The sequence below is a fragment of the Podarcis tiliguerta genome (assembly GCF_965153285.1).
Source record: "Podarcis tiliguerta genome assembly, chromosome: 7".
NCBI lineage: Eukaryota > Metazoa > Chordata > Lepidosauria > Squamata > Lacertidae > Podarcis > Podarcis tiliguerta.
The window spans coordinates 77,207,810-77,224,596 of record NC_139540.1 but is presented as its reverse complement, the minus strand read 5'-3'; the positions used below and the strand labels follow the sequence as shown (position 1 = coordinate 77,224,596).

The window sequence follows — 16,787 nt, the reverse complement described above, 5'->3', positions numbered from 1 at the left end:
GGCAGCTGTTTACCAGCTCCATCTGGTATGTGGGCTGAGACCCTATCTGCATGCGGACTGCCTCACCAGAGTGGTGCATGCTCTGGTTATCTCCTGCTTGGACTACTGCAATGCGCTCTACGTGGGGCTACCTTTGAAGGTGACCCGGAAACTACAACTAATCCAGAACGCGGCAGCTAGACTGGTGACTGGGAAAGGCCGCTGAGACCACATAACACCAGTCTTGAAAGACCTGCATTGGCTCCCAGTATGTTTCCAAGCACAATTCGAAGTGTTGGTGCTGACCTTTAAAGCCCTAAACGGCCTCAGTCCAGTATACCTGAAGGAGCGTCTCCACTCCCATCGTTCTACCTGGACACTGAGGTCCAGCGCTGAGGGCCTTCTGGTGGTTCCCTCACTGCGAGAAGCAAAGCTACAGGGAACCAGGCAGAGGGCCTTCTTGGTAGTGGCGCCCTCCCTGTGGAATGCCCTCCCACCAGATGTCAAAGAGAAGAACAACTACCAGACTCTTAGAAGACATCTGAAGGCAGCCCTGTTTAGGGAAGCTTTTAATGTTTGATGTATTAAAGGTATTTTAATTTTTCTTGGAAGCCACCCAGAGTGGCTGGGGAAGCCCAGCCAGATGGGCAGGGTATAAAAAATTATTATTTTTATTATTATTATTATTTATTTGATCCAGTTTGAAATGCACAACGCAGAGTTCTTTGTGAAAAGAGGATGCCAGGATAAACAGCCAAACAAAATTTGAAGCTTTCATTTGCAAACCAGATGTTACAGAAAGGTTCTCTCCATTATGAAAAGTAACTCTGGGAATGAGGAATAGAAATTGGAGTGAAGGAATTAGCTGACCTAGGCTGACTAAACCTTAATTCATATACGCAAAGGATGGGGTATACTCTGTCACACATACACAATACCAAGGAACCGGGCTACGGATTTTACAAAAAGCAACAATAGGAAGAAGGCGAGGCCTCAGAGAAGCCTTTCTGAATTTGCACCGTTTCAGTCTTTTCATGTACAGTGGTGCCCCGCAAGACGAATGCCTCGCAAGACGGAAAACCCGCAAGACGAAAGGGTTTTCCGTCTGCAGAGGCGCTTCGCAAGACAAATTTCCCTATGGGCTTGCTTCGCAAGACGAAAAATGACGAAAAATTTTGAATTTTTTCCCCGCTCCAAAACCCCTTTTCCTGAAGCGCTAAGCTGCTAAAAGCATTTTAGCAGCAAAACCGCTAATCCCCCAAGCATTAAAAAGCCGTTTTTAGCCCTTAAATTGTCAATAGCGCTAATCCGCCAATGGGCTTGCTTCGCAAGACGAAAAAACCGCAAGACGAAAAGACCCGCGGAACGGATTCTTTTCGTCTTGCGAGGCACCACTGTAATTGTAATCCTTTTTGTGAACTGATCCTCTTGGCCCTCTCAGGGGAACGGATAGGTTTCCTTGTACTTTGCTCCTTCGGGGCACAATAATACAGTGGTACCTCGCAAGACGAATGCCTCGGAAGACGAAAAACTCGCAAGACGAAAGAGTTCTTCGTTTTCTGAGTTGCTTCGCAAGGCGGATTTCCCTATGGGCTTGCTTCGCAAGACGAAACGTCTTGCGCCTTTTTTTTAAAACCGCCAATGCATTCCTATGGGAAACCGTCAATACACAGCGCTGCTTCGCAAGACGAAAAAACTCGCAGAACGAATTAATTTCGTCTTGCGAGGCACCACTGTACCCAGATCAAGCAAGGACCATTTGGCCAACTCAGAAATACTCTGCTAACTCAGCCCCAAAGGTATGTGAGGCAGACAGCAGGCGCTAGTTCCCTCAGAAACTGCAACCTCTCTGATTTGGCTACCAAATCAGCAGGATGGAACAGCACTTTGGGATGGAGAATAAAAGGAGCCGTTTCTGAGGGAAAGTGATATGATTTGAGGTGGGAGATTGGGGTGAACATTGAGTTTGGCTGAGGGAGAACTGGTTCTAATTTGAGTTGAACATCCGTGCTGAAGAGACTACTGATAAGCAAGAGGAAAGAGCCTTGCAGCTTAGATAGAAAGTTGAGTGTCTGAGGAAGGTATACAGACAAGAGTCAACTGGAAGGTGTGCCAGAAAAGTTAGTTTTTGCTGGGCAGTTTGGTTCACCAAGTGTTTCCTTTTTCTTTTTCCCTGCCAGCAAATGGTTAGCGGATGGCAGCTTATAATTGGCTGGGGTTCCAGCAGGAGATTGAAAAGGAGAGGATTTGGAGAGACAGTTTATAGTTTTGGGAGTACTCAGGATTGAAATTGAGAGAATAGATTGGGAGATAGGAAACGAGAGGAGGGAGAATTGGTTCTGGGTAGAAACATCCACTCTGAGGAATATATCAAAAGCTAGAGAAAGGAGACTCTGAACTTAGTGTGAAGGACAGCGTATGGTGTCCTGTAAGAGTAATTAGGCCAGTAATTAACTGGGAGGCTGAGCCAGCAGAAGTAGAAGCTGTGAGGATACAGTCTACTTAGGACTCATTCCAGTCAGGAGGGGAGAGATTATTCTACAAAAAGAAGATCCCTTGGGTCTGTTACTTGGAGTACCTCAGGAGTAGGGTTGTCTAACCTACAGGAAGTACCACCTTGTTTAAGAACAAAAGTATTAAGCGGTAACAGCTGCGCAGCAACTGAGAAAGCACTGAAGTGAAATAACATTATGATCTGAAGTATGCTATGTTTTACCCACTTGTGTCATAAACTTCCTTTGTTAAATAAAATATTTAATCCTGCCCAAGACTCCAAATTATTAAGTTTTCCCTGACACAAGTCCGCCCACAAGACAATCTGAGGTAGTTTGTGGGAATTTGTGTTCTGTGAGGTGGGTGCACTATAGTGAGGGCAGGCCCAACAATGCCATCTTAGTGGGCTGAGTCTGAGGAGAGGTGGAACCTGTGGGAATACATGCTACCCGGATCACATTCCTGTCAGGAGGGGAGAGTTCTTCTAGGTAAAGGAGACTCCCATGCCAGTAACAAGGGGTGAGGCGATCCTCTGGGTCTGTTATACTCTTTTTTTTATTATTATAAATAATTTTTATTAATTTACAACAAAACAAAACAAAACATACATTATTTTCACATTCCAATTTTCCAAATCTTTCCTTTTGGACTTCCTTCAGCTTTTCCGTAAATCTTTCGTAGTCATTCTTAATTTACACATTTCCTTTTTTTAACATTGTCATTATTTAAATCTTTCCCCCCTCTATTTCCTTTTAACAATGTCTCTCACGTATTCACAGTGCTCTTTTAAAACCTTCTAGCGTTATTTGACCATCACTTATACTTTCCAGATATTCAACAAATTTTCCCCAGTCTTCTGTAAACTTTTGGTCTCTTAGGTATCTAATCTTTCCAGTCATCTTATCCAATTCAGCATAATCTAACAACTTTGATCTCCAGTCTTCTATTGTCGGTATTTCCTGTTGTTTCCATTTTTGTGCCAGCAACACCCTTGCAGCCGTCACTGCGTATTGGAGAAACTTACTATCTTTTCTCTTAATCTCCTTTCCTAAAATACCTAACAGAAAGACCTCTGGCTTCTTTGTAAAAGTATATTTAGAATCTTTTTCAACTCATTGTATATCATTTCCTCTGGGTCTGTTATACTCATCTGAATACCTGAATACTCATCAGGGGTGGGATTGCTAAGAGAGTGGGTAACTTGACAAAAAGTGCTCCTCACTCGTGAACGGTATTAAGCTGTGAAGGAAGCTGTGCCGTGTCAAAAGAAGTCCACTGTAATAACGAAGTAAAGAAACGAGATGGAAGCAGCCGAAACTCTGTCAAGCATTTCACCACCTATTCTAGAAACCCCTCTGTTTTCGAACCCAATTAATAAACCGTGTTAAAACCTGAAGCACCTGCCCAAACTAAGCGTAAGGACATAGAAAGGAGTAACAGAAACTGAAGTGTAACAACTAATTTTGAGTAAAGGGAGTTAAAAAGAGAAGCTGTGCCTATACTGCCATGTTTAAGCCTGAGACATCCTTGTATTTAGTTTAAGTCATTTAGTTCTACCAACATGTCTCCTGACACAACTTTATTTCACCAACTTCTTCTTTTTTTTGTAAATAAAACTTTACTTGTTGGATTAGCTCATGGCTGAATCGCAGATTCCCTCACACAACACACACACACACACACACACACACACACACACACACCAGCCACCAGATAGCCTGAGGTAAATTGTAGACATTCATTTAATTGGTGTACCGTGAGGTGGCAGTTAGCAGAGTGCGTCGGCTACAGATTAGAAAGACGAAGGGAAACAGTGCCAGATTTTCCAAAATTATGAGTATTGCCAGAGGCCTGTAAAAATCAAAACAGGAAAGGGACTATCTCTTACTCTACCAAGTTTCCAGAATGCATCTTTCCTAGTTATACAAAAGGCTCCAAATATGGTTTCAAAAAGTTCTAAAGAAGTGTTCCTGGGGAAGTTTATTCCTCGGCCTCACCTCGCAATATTTGTAGTGCTGAGGTTTTTGTGCAAACTTCCTTAACCACAGCTAAGGATGAGCAAAGATATCAATTTCTGTTTTTCATTTTTATAGCTTTAAATTCTGTTTGTCACATTTCTGCATCATATATATAAAGACTGCAACATAAGAGTACTGAATAACAAAAGAAAACAGTAATATATTTATTTGCATATATTTCCATTCATTTGCATATCTCCCATTTTTTAAAGGAAGTTTTAATGAAAACTCATCAGCATTTGATCTTTTATCCTAATAAACATATTTTGTATGCAATTTTGTCTAAGATATACTTATTCAAACAAGTTCCCCTAATATAATGCGCCTTTTCACTAATACAGTGGTACCTCAGGTTACAGACGCTTCAGGTTACAGATTCCGCTAACCCAGAAATAGTACCTCGGGTTAAGAACTTTGCTTCAGGATGAGAACAGAAATCACGCGGCGGTAGCAGTGGAAGGCCCATTAGCTAAAGTGGTACCTCAGGTTAAGAACAGTTTCAGGTTAAGAACAGACCTCCAGAACGAATTAAGTTCTTAACCCGAGGTACCACTGTATTCATTTTTATATACAGGTGGCGACCATTTTAGGCATATCCAAATCATGCACGATCACTGACGTGCTGGTCCTTTTGCACCTGGAAGAGGGTGGAATGGAGACAAAACGGAATGGGGTGCACTTATGCAAGCTCCACTGTTTCGTGTGGGGTCTGAGAATGGAACCCCCATGTGAATTGGTCTCAGCCTGTACACTTTATATTCATGTCCCCCTAATGTATGCATCATGTACACCTTTTCGGACTGGAGAATCATAGAGTTGGAAGGCATCCAAGGGTCATCTAGTCCATCCCCCTGCAATGCAGGAATCTCATCTAAAGCATCCATGACAGATGGCCACCCAATTCTTCATTCAGAAGCGCACTGCAGAAATTTGGAGAAGCAAATTTCTAAGGGTAGCTGCAATTTGATTCACATATTGCTTTGGGAAGTATAAATCAGATAAATTTGCAGGAAAATATGTACCAAACTGAGTTTCTCCCCAATCGCTAACCACAGCTAATGGACATATTCCCTTAGGCACCCAATGAATATAAATATGATGCAGTTCAATTTAAAACTTTATTGAATAGAGGAATCAGCATAGAAAAATTATACCAAAAGTTATTTCTTTATGTTTCAGGACTATGTTACCAAGGAAAAGAAAACAGCTTTTCTGCTCCTAACCAATTACTCGGTCACTTTATTCATTGGTTGATTCAATTGGTTTTGCCCATGAGTAGATTGTGGTTAATGCACTGTACTCTGGTAGGGAAAGGCCCTCCGGTAGGGGAAGACCAGGACCTGCCATTTGCAATAGCTACTGTATGTCTCTAACACATTTTCTCTCTACTTGGGCATGGTCTACTTGTAAGCAGTGGCAGTAGCTCAGCTCACGATACCTCCCTAGCTAGCTAAATCTACAATGGCTTGGTTGAGTGGTGATGGTGACTTAGGACTAGGAAGAGGCAAAACAACAGGCAAAATGTTGTTCATCTTTGGCTGGCTGAGAGATGGGTAGTGCAGCAGACACACTGATCTACTCCTGCCCTGAGGTTCACCAGCTGAGTGAAGCATACCTGGGCATCCTAGTGCCTAAGGGAGAGGATTAGTGAATAGTGAACTGCTCAGGCACAGGTTGCCGAATGGAGCAAAGTCAGGTAGCTGTTGCTATCACCACCAGCAGATGGGTCTGTCTGCACATTTGTGTGCATGAGGAAGGATGTTTTGGGGCAAATTAAGTCTGTGGTATATTTTAATGTTAAATGTTACAAGACTTCCTTCTGGAAATTTTAAAAGCATATCCTTGTCACTAAGTTTTCCATGATGCATTTTTGGATGAGTAGACAGTTAGATGTATCTACTCAGCCAATTCAGCATGTCCTTCCTTGCTTCTTCAATGTAAGGTCTGTCTTGAGGGTTAATATCTTCCCTTTTACGATGTACAAAACCATGAGTTTGCCCAGGATATATTTTCACTTCATGCTCAACTTTGCATTGCTGTTTCAGCTTCTGTTCAAGGGCAGTGACCTGCAACAAAAAAATATACCCTCACATTACTGGTACTGAAATGATTTATTTCTTTATGAGATTGCCAGAGTTCACTTGTCACATCTTGGAACAGAGACCAAAAAAAATGGTATAAATGTATGACCTTCAGATCTCCAAGAGAAATATCAACTCAGCCAGCCAGAATAGCCAACATACTCTGGATTTTGGATAATTGTAAGCCATTCCCCACCCCCCAAAAAGCATTTTCTTCAGCAAAATTTATACACCAGGAATATTGGTCTTGATTCAGGAACTCAGTTTTTGAAATAATGCCTTACTTGGTCAAGAGGAATTACTTCATCTTTCTCTGCAAATATGAAAAAGGTGGGGTTCATCAGGTTGCAACTGTCCTCTGTAAATTTGATCACTCCTGTATTCAACAATAAAAGATACATTAAAATGAAGCACGCCAAACACTTTCCGTAAGAGTGCAATATTTAACATTTTGCATGCAAATCCTTTCATATATCTTTATTTTGCCAAAGGTTCAAAATCAGGGATGAGCAACAGCATATTTGTCTCCTTAAAGTGAATCCCATATAGACAAGGACTTGAAGAGCAAAAGGACTGGTCAAAGTCATATTGATGTTGACAAGTTTGACTTGCAGGTAAATTCCAAGTCAACATCCCGTGAAATATTTTGATCTGGTTAAGTTAGTAAAATGCATCCTTTCATATTGGTGCTCATGCAAAGCCTGACATTAAGCACCAGTTTATATGTGGTGAGTTATACAAAATAATAGGCTCCTAATATTGACACATGCTCTAATGGACGAGTCTCCATTAAAGGAAAGTCCTATTGAATCAAACAACAGCCTATCTGGTTCAACATTCTGTTTTTTAAAGGTGCCTCTAGAAAGCTCATCTGCAGGACATGGAAGTAATATCCATCTTTGATTGTTGCTCCCATGCAATTATTATTCAGTGGCGTGCTGCCTCTAAACATAGTAGGTTCATCCAAGCAAACAGGCTCTTGGATATGCCCAAAATATCTCTTGCGATCCTCAGAAAGATTAAAAATAGCTTAAAATTCCAGTCATTTAACAGCACATATGGAGCAAAAGAAAAGACAAAAATGATTTCTGGTGCCTTTCAGGTACTGAATGAATGTAATTTCAGAGAAAAATAATAGGATCTTATAATAATCAGAGGTCTGTGGTTCCTTCAATTGTTCTGGCAGCTGTATCCCAATAAAACCTCCTTCTAAAAGATTTGCTTTAGGGTGGAATGAAAGGAAAAAAGTAATCACTGAGCTAGCCTATAATAAGTTTAGAGTGGTGATAAAAAACCAGGCACAACTATTTCAGATGAGGAAGTACAGATTAGGTGATACGAGTTGCATGTGAACAGCATCTGTGCAAAGTATATCAGGGATATATTTTCTAAAACCTGGTGCAAGTGTCAAAAACATTCTGCTGCAAAGAAAAGCATATTCTGGCCATTATTTCTAACGCACACAGTGATATCAATATTCTTATTGTAGCTACACATACCATAGATGGATACGCCTGCCTTAAAGATAGAATATTTCAACATCAGATGATGTACTGCAGCTCCACCCCAACAAAATCCAATGACACCTATCTTCTTTGCATTACATTGTTCCTTCAGATACTGCAAGACAACATCCGTTTCCCTAAAGCACAGAAATATAAGTGAACAAAAAAGCACCAGTGAAAAGACACCCTTACAAGGAGCCCTCACAAGTTTGCACAATGTTGAGAATTTAAGGGTATAAACACAAAAAAAGGCTTAATGGGGCCAAAGGACTGCTGCAAACTTCCATAGTAAGTATTGGCAAATTTGCCAGTAAAGTCTTTGTTAGGGAAATTATAGTTAATTTGCCCACAGGCTTAAAAAATGGCCAGAGAAACATTTAGAAAGTGAAAATAATATTGGCAAAAGGCATTTCTTTCTTCCTTATCCTCTTTGTGAGGGGAAGTGCAGTTTTTTAATGGAACAGAGAAAGTTGCCCTGTTGAAAGCTCATTTTTTTGTATGTGTGGAGGGTGCTTCTTTCGACATCTGATTTGGGACAGAGGTTTGCTTTTTGTAATGTTTAAACTCTTGGTCTCCACCTACAGTCAATATTTTTTTAATGAAGTCAGATATTGCAAAGCTCCCTTAGGACTTTAGGACTCTCTCTTCATCCGAAAGAAACAAAACTCTAGCAATCGCCGTACCCCGTAAGTTCTCACGATCACTTGAAAAAAGTATCATTGCAGAATCCAGCTGTGTAGTTCAGGATTCAACTGTCATTCAGTGATTTGATGGAAAGGAAAGACAAAGCTGGGTGGCTATACTTTTATTCCAAATCTACAGGTGGTCCCACCCAGTGGTTTTGTGAAGATGCAAAACAGCATGGGAGATGGTGCAACGTTGTGACACCTTTGCAGGCCTATGAGCATGGGAAAACAAGCACTATTAGTGCCCTTTAAACACTCTCAACCCAAGAGGTTGGTAGAGGATAATTCCACGGCCAATGTTTTTTGTATAGATTTTAAAATTTCATTTTATAATGTATATAAAACAAAGAAAACTGTTATGAGAACAGATGAGAATTAAAAGCGGATAAAGAATAAAAGAATGAGTACAGTTGCATATGGGTAAAAAAATAACAAGCTCCAAGTAAAGAATATTAGCGCTAAAACCCCCCAAAATCTTGCCCTAATTTACATTCCCACCATAAATGATAATATAGCCAATGGTGCCGAACAGTTTTATCAGAGGCCAAAATCTGCAAATCCTCTCTCCACATGTACAGTTTAATCTGATCAATCATATCATCAGCCTCAAAAATCCACAGCAGGAATCAGTGCTTTTTATCTGGGGGTACGCATACCCCTCAACATTTTGTGAATCTAAGTTTGGCCTCATTGAGGGGCAATATTTCAATATGAGCTGGAAAATGAGAGTACCCCAAAACATTTTTTAAGGAAAAAAGAAATTAACTTAAACCCTTACTTGTTGATATTCTTGGAATCTCGTGTTTTTAGCCAGTCATCGAATGTAGACCAATCATTAGATAGCTTCCAAGGTTCTTGTCCCTTATAAAAGTCTGGACAAATTGCTCTGCATAGAAAATAAATTTAAGTTCATTTTTCAAATATCACAGCACTGGTATAAATACAACTAATCCAGAATATGACAGCTAGACTGGGAACAGCAACTGGGCCCATATAACACTGATCCCAAAGGATCTACACTGGCTCCCAGCACGTTTCTGAGTACAATTCAATGTGTTGGTGTAGACCTTTAAATCCCGAAACAGCCTCAGCCTTGTATACCTGAAGGAGCATCTCCCTCTCTATTGTCCAGTCTGGACACTGATATCTAGCTCTGAGGGCCTTTTGGTTGTTCCCTCATTGCGAGAAGTGAAATTATAGGGAATCAGGCAGAAGACCTTCTCGGTAGTGGCACCAGCCCTGTGGAACACCATGCCACCAGATGTCAAGGAAATAAACAACTATCTGATTTTAGAAGGTATCTGAAGGCAGCCCTGTATAGGGAAGAATTTAATGTTGGAGGTTAGAGTTTAAGAGAAACAGTGTGATGTAACCAGAAAACAGGGAGGAACTGGAATGTGTCCTGCAGAGCAATAGAAGCTGGTGCCTTTTGGGGTGCTGCTGCTGCGAACTCTTCCATTATAGGTTTCAGGTTGTTTGTATGTGTAAATCAGGGTGGCCCAATGTGTATTCTCACTTGCTCCCCTTGCAATTTCTTGTGGGTCTCCAACATATACTATTAATCAGAACAGGACAGAGCCTTCTCAGAAGGCAGAGGGCCTTCTTGGTAGTGGCACCCTCCCTTCAGATGTCAAGGAGATTACATAACTACATAACTTTTAGAAGACCTCTGAAGGCAGCCCTGTATCGGGAAGTTTTTAATGTTTGGTGCTTTATTATGTTTTTTATATATTCTGTAAGCCGCCCAGAGTGGCTTGGGTATGAATAATACACATTTACTACTTCAGCTAAAGGTAAAAAGTTTAGTCAAGCAGAGTATTTTTGAACAACTACATCAGCTTGCACTTTGCATTCACAATTCATAATGCAGAAATATGTCAACTGAAAGAGATAAGACTAAGAAAAATAGAGACAATTTCTCACGTATATCCATGGGATGCGAGCAAATCTGCTATGTATCTTGTGTTTGGTAGCTGCCATCCAAAAATGTCATGAATCACAATCACAGCTTTGTCTGTGCTGTGTGAGGGCTTGTTGATGTAGGCCTTGATGTGCCCAACAGAAATTTCTTGCCCGTGTCCTTCATATTCAAATTTGTCTCCAATGTCACATGGGCATGGTTTTTCTTCATTAGCCATCTGTAAAGTTTTAAAGATGCATAAAGGTTAATGTAACTAAAGTTTAATAGAAATAAGTCTGTATACTCTACAGTTGCTGCAGGGGGTTGCTGGAGTCTGTGCGAGTGCTCTGTGACGCATAGAGTCAGATAAAAACAAATCAGATACATCAAAATTCTCAAAAGATCAACTCACAGATTCCAAGAGAAATTGCTGATTTTTAACTAGGGCCACCATAAATGGCACAATGATTTTCTTGGCGCTGTGCTTTTAACTTTTCTTAAAGAAATCTTAGGGGCTTGCATCTTAAATCTCTTTCTGTGAATGGAAAAGTGTTCACCTTCACGGAATGAGGCGTCCCCCATCTCCCCTTTCCCTTTGTTGTCTCTTGCAACCTCTGTTAATTAGGTCTTCTTTAAACTTATTATCTGGGTTCTGGGGTCCTACATGGAAGGAACAGTTCCACTTATTGTATGAACCAAAGTTTGGTTTAAGGAAGCCATGATGATGATCATATGCCTAAGTCAAAGGCTGGAGGAGCAAAAAAACATCCTTGAACACATGAATCATTCTTCCTAACACACACACAAAAATCCTAGATTTTTCTTAGGCTTGTTTCTTTTCCCCTTTTTTATTTTTCCTAATCCTAATGGGTTGTTTTTGCTCAGGAATCTTCCAATGGAAACCTCAGTGGAGTGATATGGACCTTTGAATTCATTATTCCACAAAGCCCTAAGATTTTACTTTAAAATCTTTCCTATGTTGTTTTAGAATATAAGAATGCCTTTATTGTATCATGATTTTTTCCTTGGTACTTTTGCTCTTTAATTACCTGGACTGGAGGGAGGATGCTAGGAAAATAATTGCTTTCTTATATACCTTAGCAGCTAATGCAAATAGCTTTATATTTTTCTGTCTAGTGCTTATAATAGATTCGTAATGGTTTCATTTATTCATGTAATTCGTGTTATATAATTCTATTACTTCTATATCAATTACTATTTTAAATGCTTATTTATTATTTTTCACCATTTGTCACTTGTTTGCAGATAAATTTCTAATTCATTTTCTTTTGGTGTGGTTCTGGCTTTTTGGTCACTATCCATATGCTCATTGGAGTCAATTAATACAGTTTGAATTTAGGACCTGTTTTTCCACACAGGTTTGGGGACCCTTGGGAATTGTTTCTGTTGGCTAGAAATGCAAGGAAGGAGGGTGAAAATGTGACTGGAAGACCTGCCAATGTGCATAAAGTGAGCTGCAATCCTAAGATTGCAGAAATGTACTGCTGAATTCAGTGGGGGTTACTGGCAAGTACTTACAGCCTAAATCATACCAAAGGTAGCAAGAGGCCAGGGGAAACACAACAACTATTATGCAATCTGGGGTGACTTTATTGATTATGCAAACCATGAGGCATATGGTAGAACAGTGCCTATGGTCTTTAGTGCAGTTGGGCATTCATGAAGCACATATTTCAATCACTATTTTTCTCTCCTTTCCTCATGCCTTTGTATAAAACCCTGCGTACCAGAATTGCTGCTTTTTCTTTGTGGCCAACAATAGATGTTCCTATGCATCATTTCATGTTAAGATTGTGATGGTTTTACCATGCACTGGTACCTCAGGTTACATACGCTTCAGGTTACATACACTTCAGGTTACAGACTCTGCTAACCCAGAAATAGTGCTTCAGGTTAAGTACTTTGCTTCAGGATGAGAACAGAAATCGTGCTCCGGTGACGCCGCAGCAGCGGGAGGCCCCATTAGCTAAAGTGGTGCTTCAGGTTAAGAACAGTTTCAGGTTAAGTATGGACCTCTGGAACGAATTAAGTACTTAACCCAAGGTACCACTGTATACACTTCGGCAAAGCTCTGTTGGTGTACTTGGGGATGACTCTCTGATGGTAGTTGTTTCCTTTTTCCTTTTGATTTTCTGTAATTGTGTAACTGTTACGTGAAAGTAAATACAGTCATACCTCATGTTATGTCCGCTTCATGTTACATTCTTTCAGGTTACATCCCGCAGCGACCCGGAAGTACCAGAAAGGGTTACTTCTGGGTTTCGCCGCTCACGCATGCGCAGAAGCGCAAAATGACGCCACGCGCATGCACAGAAGCGGTGCATTGCAACCTGCACATGTGCAGACACGCTGCTGCAGGTTGCGTTCTTTTCATGTTGTGAACGGGCCTCCGGAACAGATCCCGTTCGCAACCAGAGGCACCACTTTGTCTGTGTGTGTGTGTGTGTGTGTGTATTAAAGAAGTCAGAGATGCTAAAGTGCAGAATCGGATTATTTATCTTTGCAGTTTGTTCACGGCAACAATGGAACAGCAGTTAATGAATAACCCAAGATCTTGCTGGTGCTGATCCCATGATGTCCTTGTGATAATTTTAATCTCTTCGCAGACATGGTCTTTTCTCACACAGTTAACAGTCACCAAACAACATTACTTGGGGTTTCTCCATAGTGTTCAGAATTCTTTATGTCTTTGCACAAGGGTCAGCAAACTTTTTCAGCAGTGGGCCGGTCTACTGTCCCTCAGACCTTGTGGGAGGCCGGATTATATTTTGAAGGGAAAAAACGAACACATTCCTATGCCCCACAAATAACCCAGAGATGCATTTTCAATAAAATCACACATTCTACTCATGTAAAAACACCAGGCAGGCTCCCAAAATAACCCAGAGATGCGTTTTAAATAAAAGGGCACATTCTACTCATGTAAAACCCCCTGATTCCCAGGCCGTCTGCAGGCTGGATTTAGAAGGTGATTGGGCTGGATTCGGCCCTCAGGCCTTAGTTTGCCTACCCATGTGTTTACACATTGATTTTGGGAAATATACTGGAGCCCTTCCACCAACCTTAAAATGGGTAGTACCGACATGCAATGAGGAAAATGGGACCCCTAGCTGAGAAAGATGGTGCGTCAGATGCTGTTGCAAAAGCCCCCAGCTACTCTTATTATTACAGAATGCTTCATCGTGTGGCCACAAGTTAAGTCTGGAGCCGGGGCAGGGGGTACAATCCAAATCTAGCTCCAGAGGGTGGCAAGTCTGGGCATTTACTCCACTTCAACAGTGATATAATTTTCGCTTTGCAGAAGAGTTCCCCAAAAATGTCAGGATCTATGTGAGATAATAAGGGACGTGGGTGGTGCTGTGGGTTAAACCACAGAGCCTAGGGCTTTCCAACCAGAAGGTCAGCGGTTCGAATCCCTGCGACGGGATGAGCTCCTGTTGCTCGGTCCCTGCTCCTGCCAACCTAGCAGTTCGAAAGCATGTCAAAGTGCAAGTAGATAAATAGGTACCGCTCCAGTGGGAAGGTAAACGGCATTTCTGTGTGCTGCTCTGGTTTTGCCAGAAGCGGCTTAGTCATGCTGGCCACATGACCCGGAAGCTGTATGCCGGCTCCCTCGGCCAATAAAGTGAGATGAGCACCGCAACCCCAGAGTCGACCACGACTGGACCTAATGGTCAGGGCTCCCTTTACCTTTTTATGTGAGATAATGCATGGCTTCCATGCTTGCCTTTTTTACAGTTAAGGAAGCTCATTGAAAATTCCAAGTCCGTGGGTTGCCAAAATCCTGGAGCTGGCGCTGCATCTCTCCGCCAATAGCGCTACACATTTTGAAATAGATGTGGGTAAATCGAACCTTACTAAAAGTGCAGGAGAACCGATGAGCAAGCTGTTGCCGTCAGTTATTTTTATCAAGGCACCATACACTCATGAAGGCATCTCTGCCTCCCTCCCACTCAACTTCCTGCAGAAAACACTTTGGCATATCACGCTGGGACTCTTACGTACCTGGAATTCCAAAGTTCTCCGTTTTCTTTTCTTCTGGGAGGTTAGAAAGGGTTATTTCCCAAAGCTGTGAAAGATTTTTGAAAGGGAAAAGAAATCAGCTTGTCTGCTAACGGGTGCTGTGGCTTCTCCCACACAGCTTCCCTGAGTGGGCCTGCTGCAGCCTTTATGAAAAAGAAAAAAGAGTTTGCTTATTACAAAACAGCACCAGAGGTGACCCAGAATAACCCAGCTAGGAAGTGGGCGGAGACTTGAACTCCTCCTCCTCTGCTCTTCCAATCATGCTTCTTTAGCATTTAGTCTTCTCTGTTTCCTTATTTATTCCTAACCCATTCAACTGTGCACACGAAACGTAAGAAACAACATCTTGCCACAGCTATGCTGTTTTTGCTGTTAAAAAAAATCTACTTTATTCTATTTCACATTAGTTGTGAACATGTGTATGAGCTTAACAGTGCTTAGCTTATTTTTTTAGTTGCTCTTCCATCTGCTCATGTTAATATTGTTTTATAGATTATAAATGCCACATTGATTTGTTAACCGTATAACCTTTGCTGCAATTGTGATGTATAGCTTATTTTTTAAGTTGCCGTTTTGTTAATAGGGTTTTATAAATTGTGATTTTATCATTGAGGAGTTGTTAATTACTTTATATGATTCATGCTATATTTGTGATGTTCTTTATGTTTTATTATGTTATTGTTATTTATCGTTTGCTTTGAGATTCATTGGAATGAAAAGCGGCATAGAAATGAGATAAATCCAATCAAACAAATCATTAATTAACGATTGCTTAAAATATATATTCCTTACACATCATTCACACACTAGATTACAAATGTTGGTAATCAGCAGTTAGTGCCCTCCCAACATTTGGTAGTTCATAACTCCCTTTGTATTTATAACCTGCTCTTTACCATGCAGTCTCAAGTTGGGGTAAAGGTAAAGGGACCCCTGACCATTAGGTCCAGTCATGGCCGACTCTGGGGTTGTGGCGCTCATCTCGCTTTATTGGCTGAGGGAGCTGGCGTACAGCTTCCGGGTCATGTGGCCAGCATGACTAAGCCGCTTCTGGCGAACCAGAGCAGCGCACGGAAACACCGTTTACCTTCCCGCCGGAGCAGTACCTATTTATCTACTTGCACTTTGTGCATTCGAACTGCTAGGTTGGCAGGAGCAGGGACCGAGCAACAGGAGCTCACCCCGCCATGGGGATTCGAACCGCCGACCTTCTGACCGGCAAGCCCTAGGCTTTGTGGTTTAACCCACAGCACCACCCGCGTTCCCAAGTTGGGCTACATACAACTAAAATCAGGCATAGGCAAACTTGGCCCTCCAGATGTTTTGAGACTACAATTCCCTGTTAGCTAGGGATGATGGGAGTTGTTGTCCCAAAACTGAAGGGCTATCTGAAGGGCCGGGTTTGCCTGTGCCTGGCTAAAATGCAAGTAAGCCACATAGTGCACAACAACTCTAAATGATCAGTTACACCCAGTACTACTTTTATAGAAAAAGAGGTGCCAGAACACCTCCCTCGTTCTCTTAGAATGGAAATGGCGCCCATCTGATAGATGCCAGAACTGAGTTCCAGTGAGTTCCAGATGAAAATAAGCCCTGGTTACACCATATCATGCAACAAACCAAACAAGCAGCCACATTTCAGAGGGAGCGATGCTCTCAACTCATTCTCCACCACCCAAAGTCCGCGCAAAAAGGTGCATCTTGGTCTGCCAACAAAACATATTTAGTGACAGGACGAGATGTACCTTAGAGAGTGCATTCCACAACATTGAGGGCCACCACAAAGAAGGTCCTGCCTTACACAAGGTGATAGAATCACCATGTTGCAATGTAGGAGGAAGCATTCTTTGAGATATTTGGGTTCTAAGTTGTTTGGGGCTTTATATGTCCCTGTAAGCACTTGAATTGGGCTTGGAAGCACAAAGACAAACACTGCAGACCTTTAAGAATTGGTGTAATATGTACTACACCAGGTGGCACCCTGGCTGGTGCACATTTGTTTCAGATACAGCAGGTGTTTTCAGGTTTGGTGGTTCATACGTTGAAGAAAACGTTATGACAGTTATTTTGGGAGTTGTATG

The 16,787-nt window shown here is 41.6% G+C and overlaps 1 protein-coding gene across 1 annotated transcript; it reads right to left on the bottom strand.

Moving 5' to 3' along the window:
• Positions 1–5,589: 5,589 nt before the first annotated feature.
• Positions 5,590–14,910, bottom strand: LOC310681611 (carboxymethylenebutenolidase homolog). Its single transcript, XM_083449670.1, has 6 exons — positions 14,689–14,910; positions 10,686–10,900; positions 9,541–9,648; positions 8,071–8,213; positions 6,856–6,947; positions 5,590–6,556 (listed from the first exon to the last, which is right to left on the bottom strand). Exons 2-6 carry the CDS (start codon positions 10,898–10,900, stop codon positions 6,377–6,379), a joined length of 738 nt encoding a protein of 245 aa, XP_083305796.1. The 5' UTR covers positions 14,689–14,910; the 3' UTR covers positions 5,590–6,376.
• Between the last annotated feature and the right edge of the window lie 1,877 nt (positions 14,911–16,787).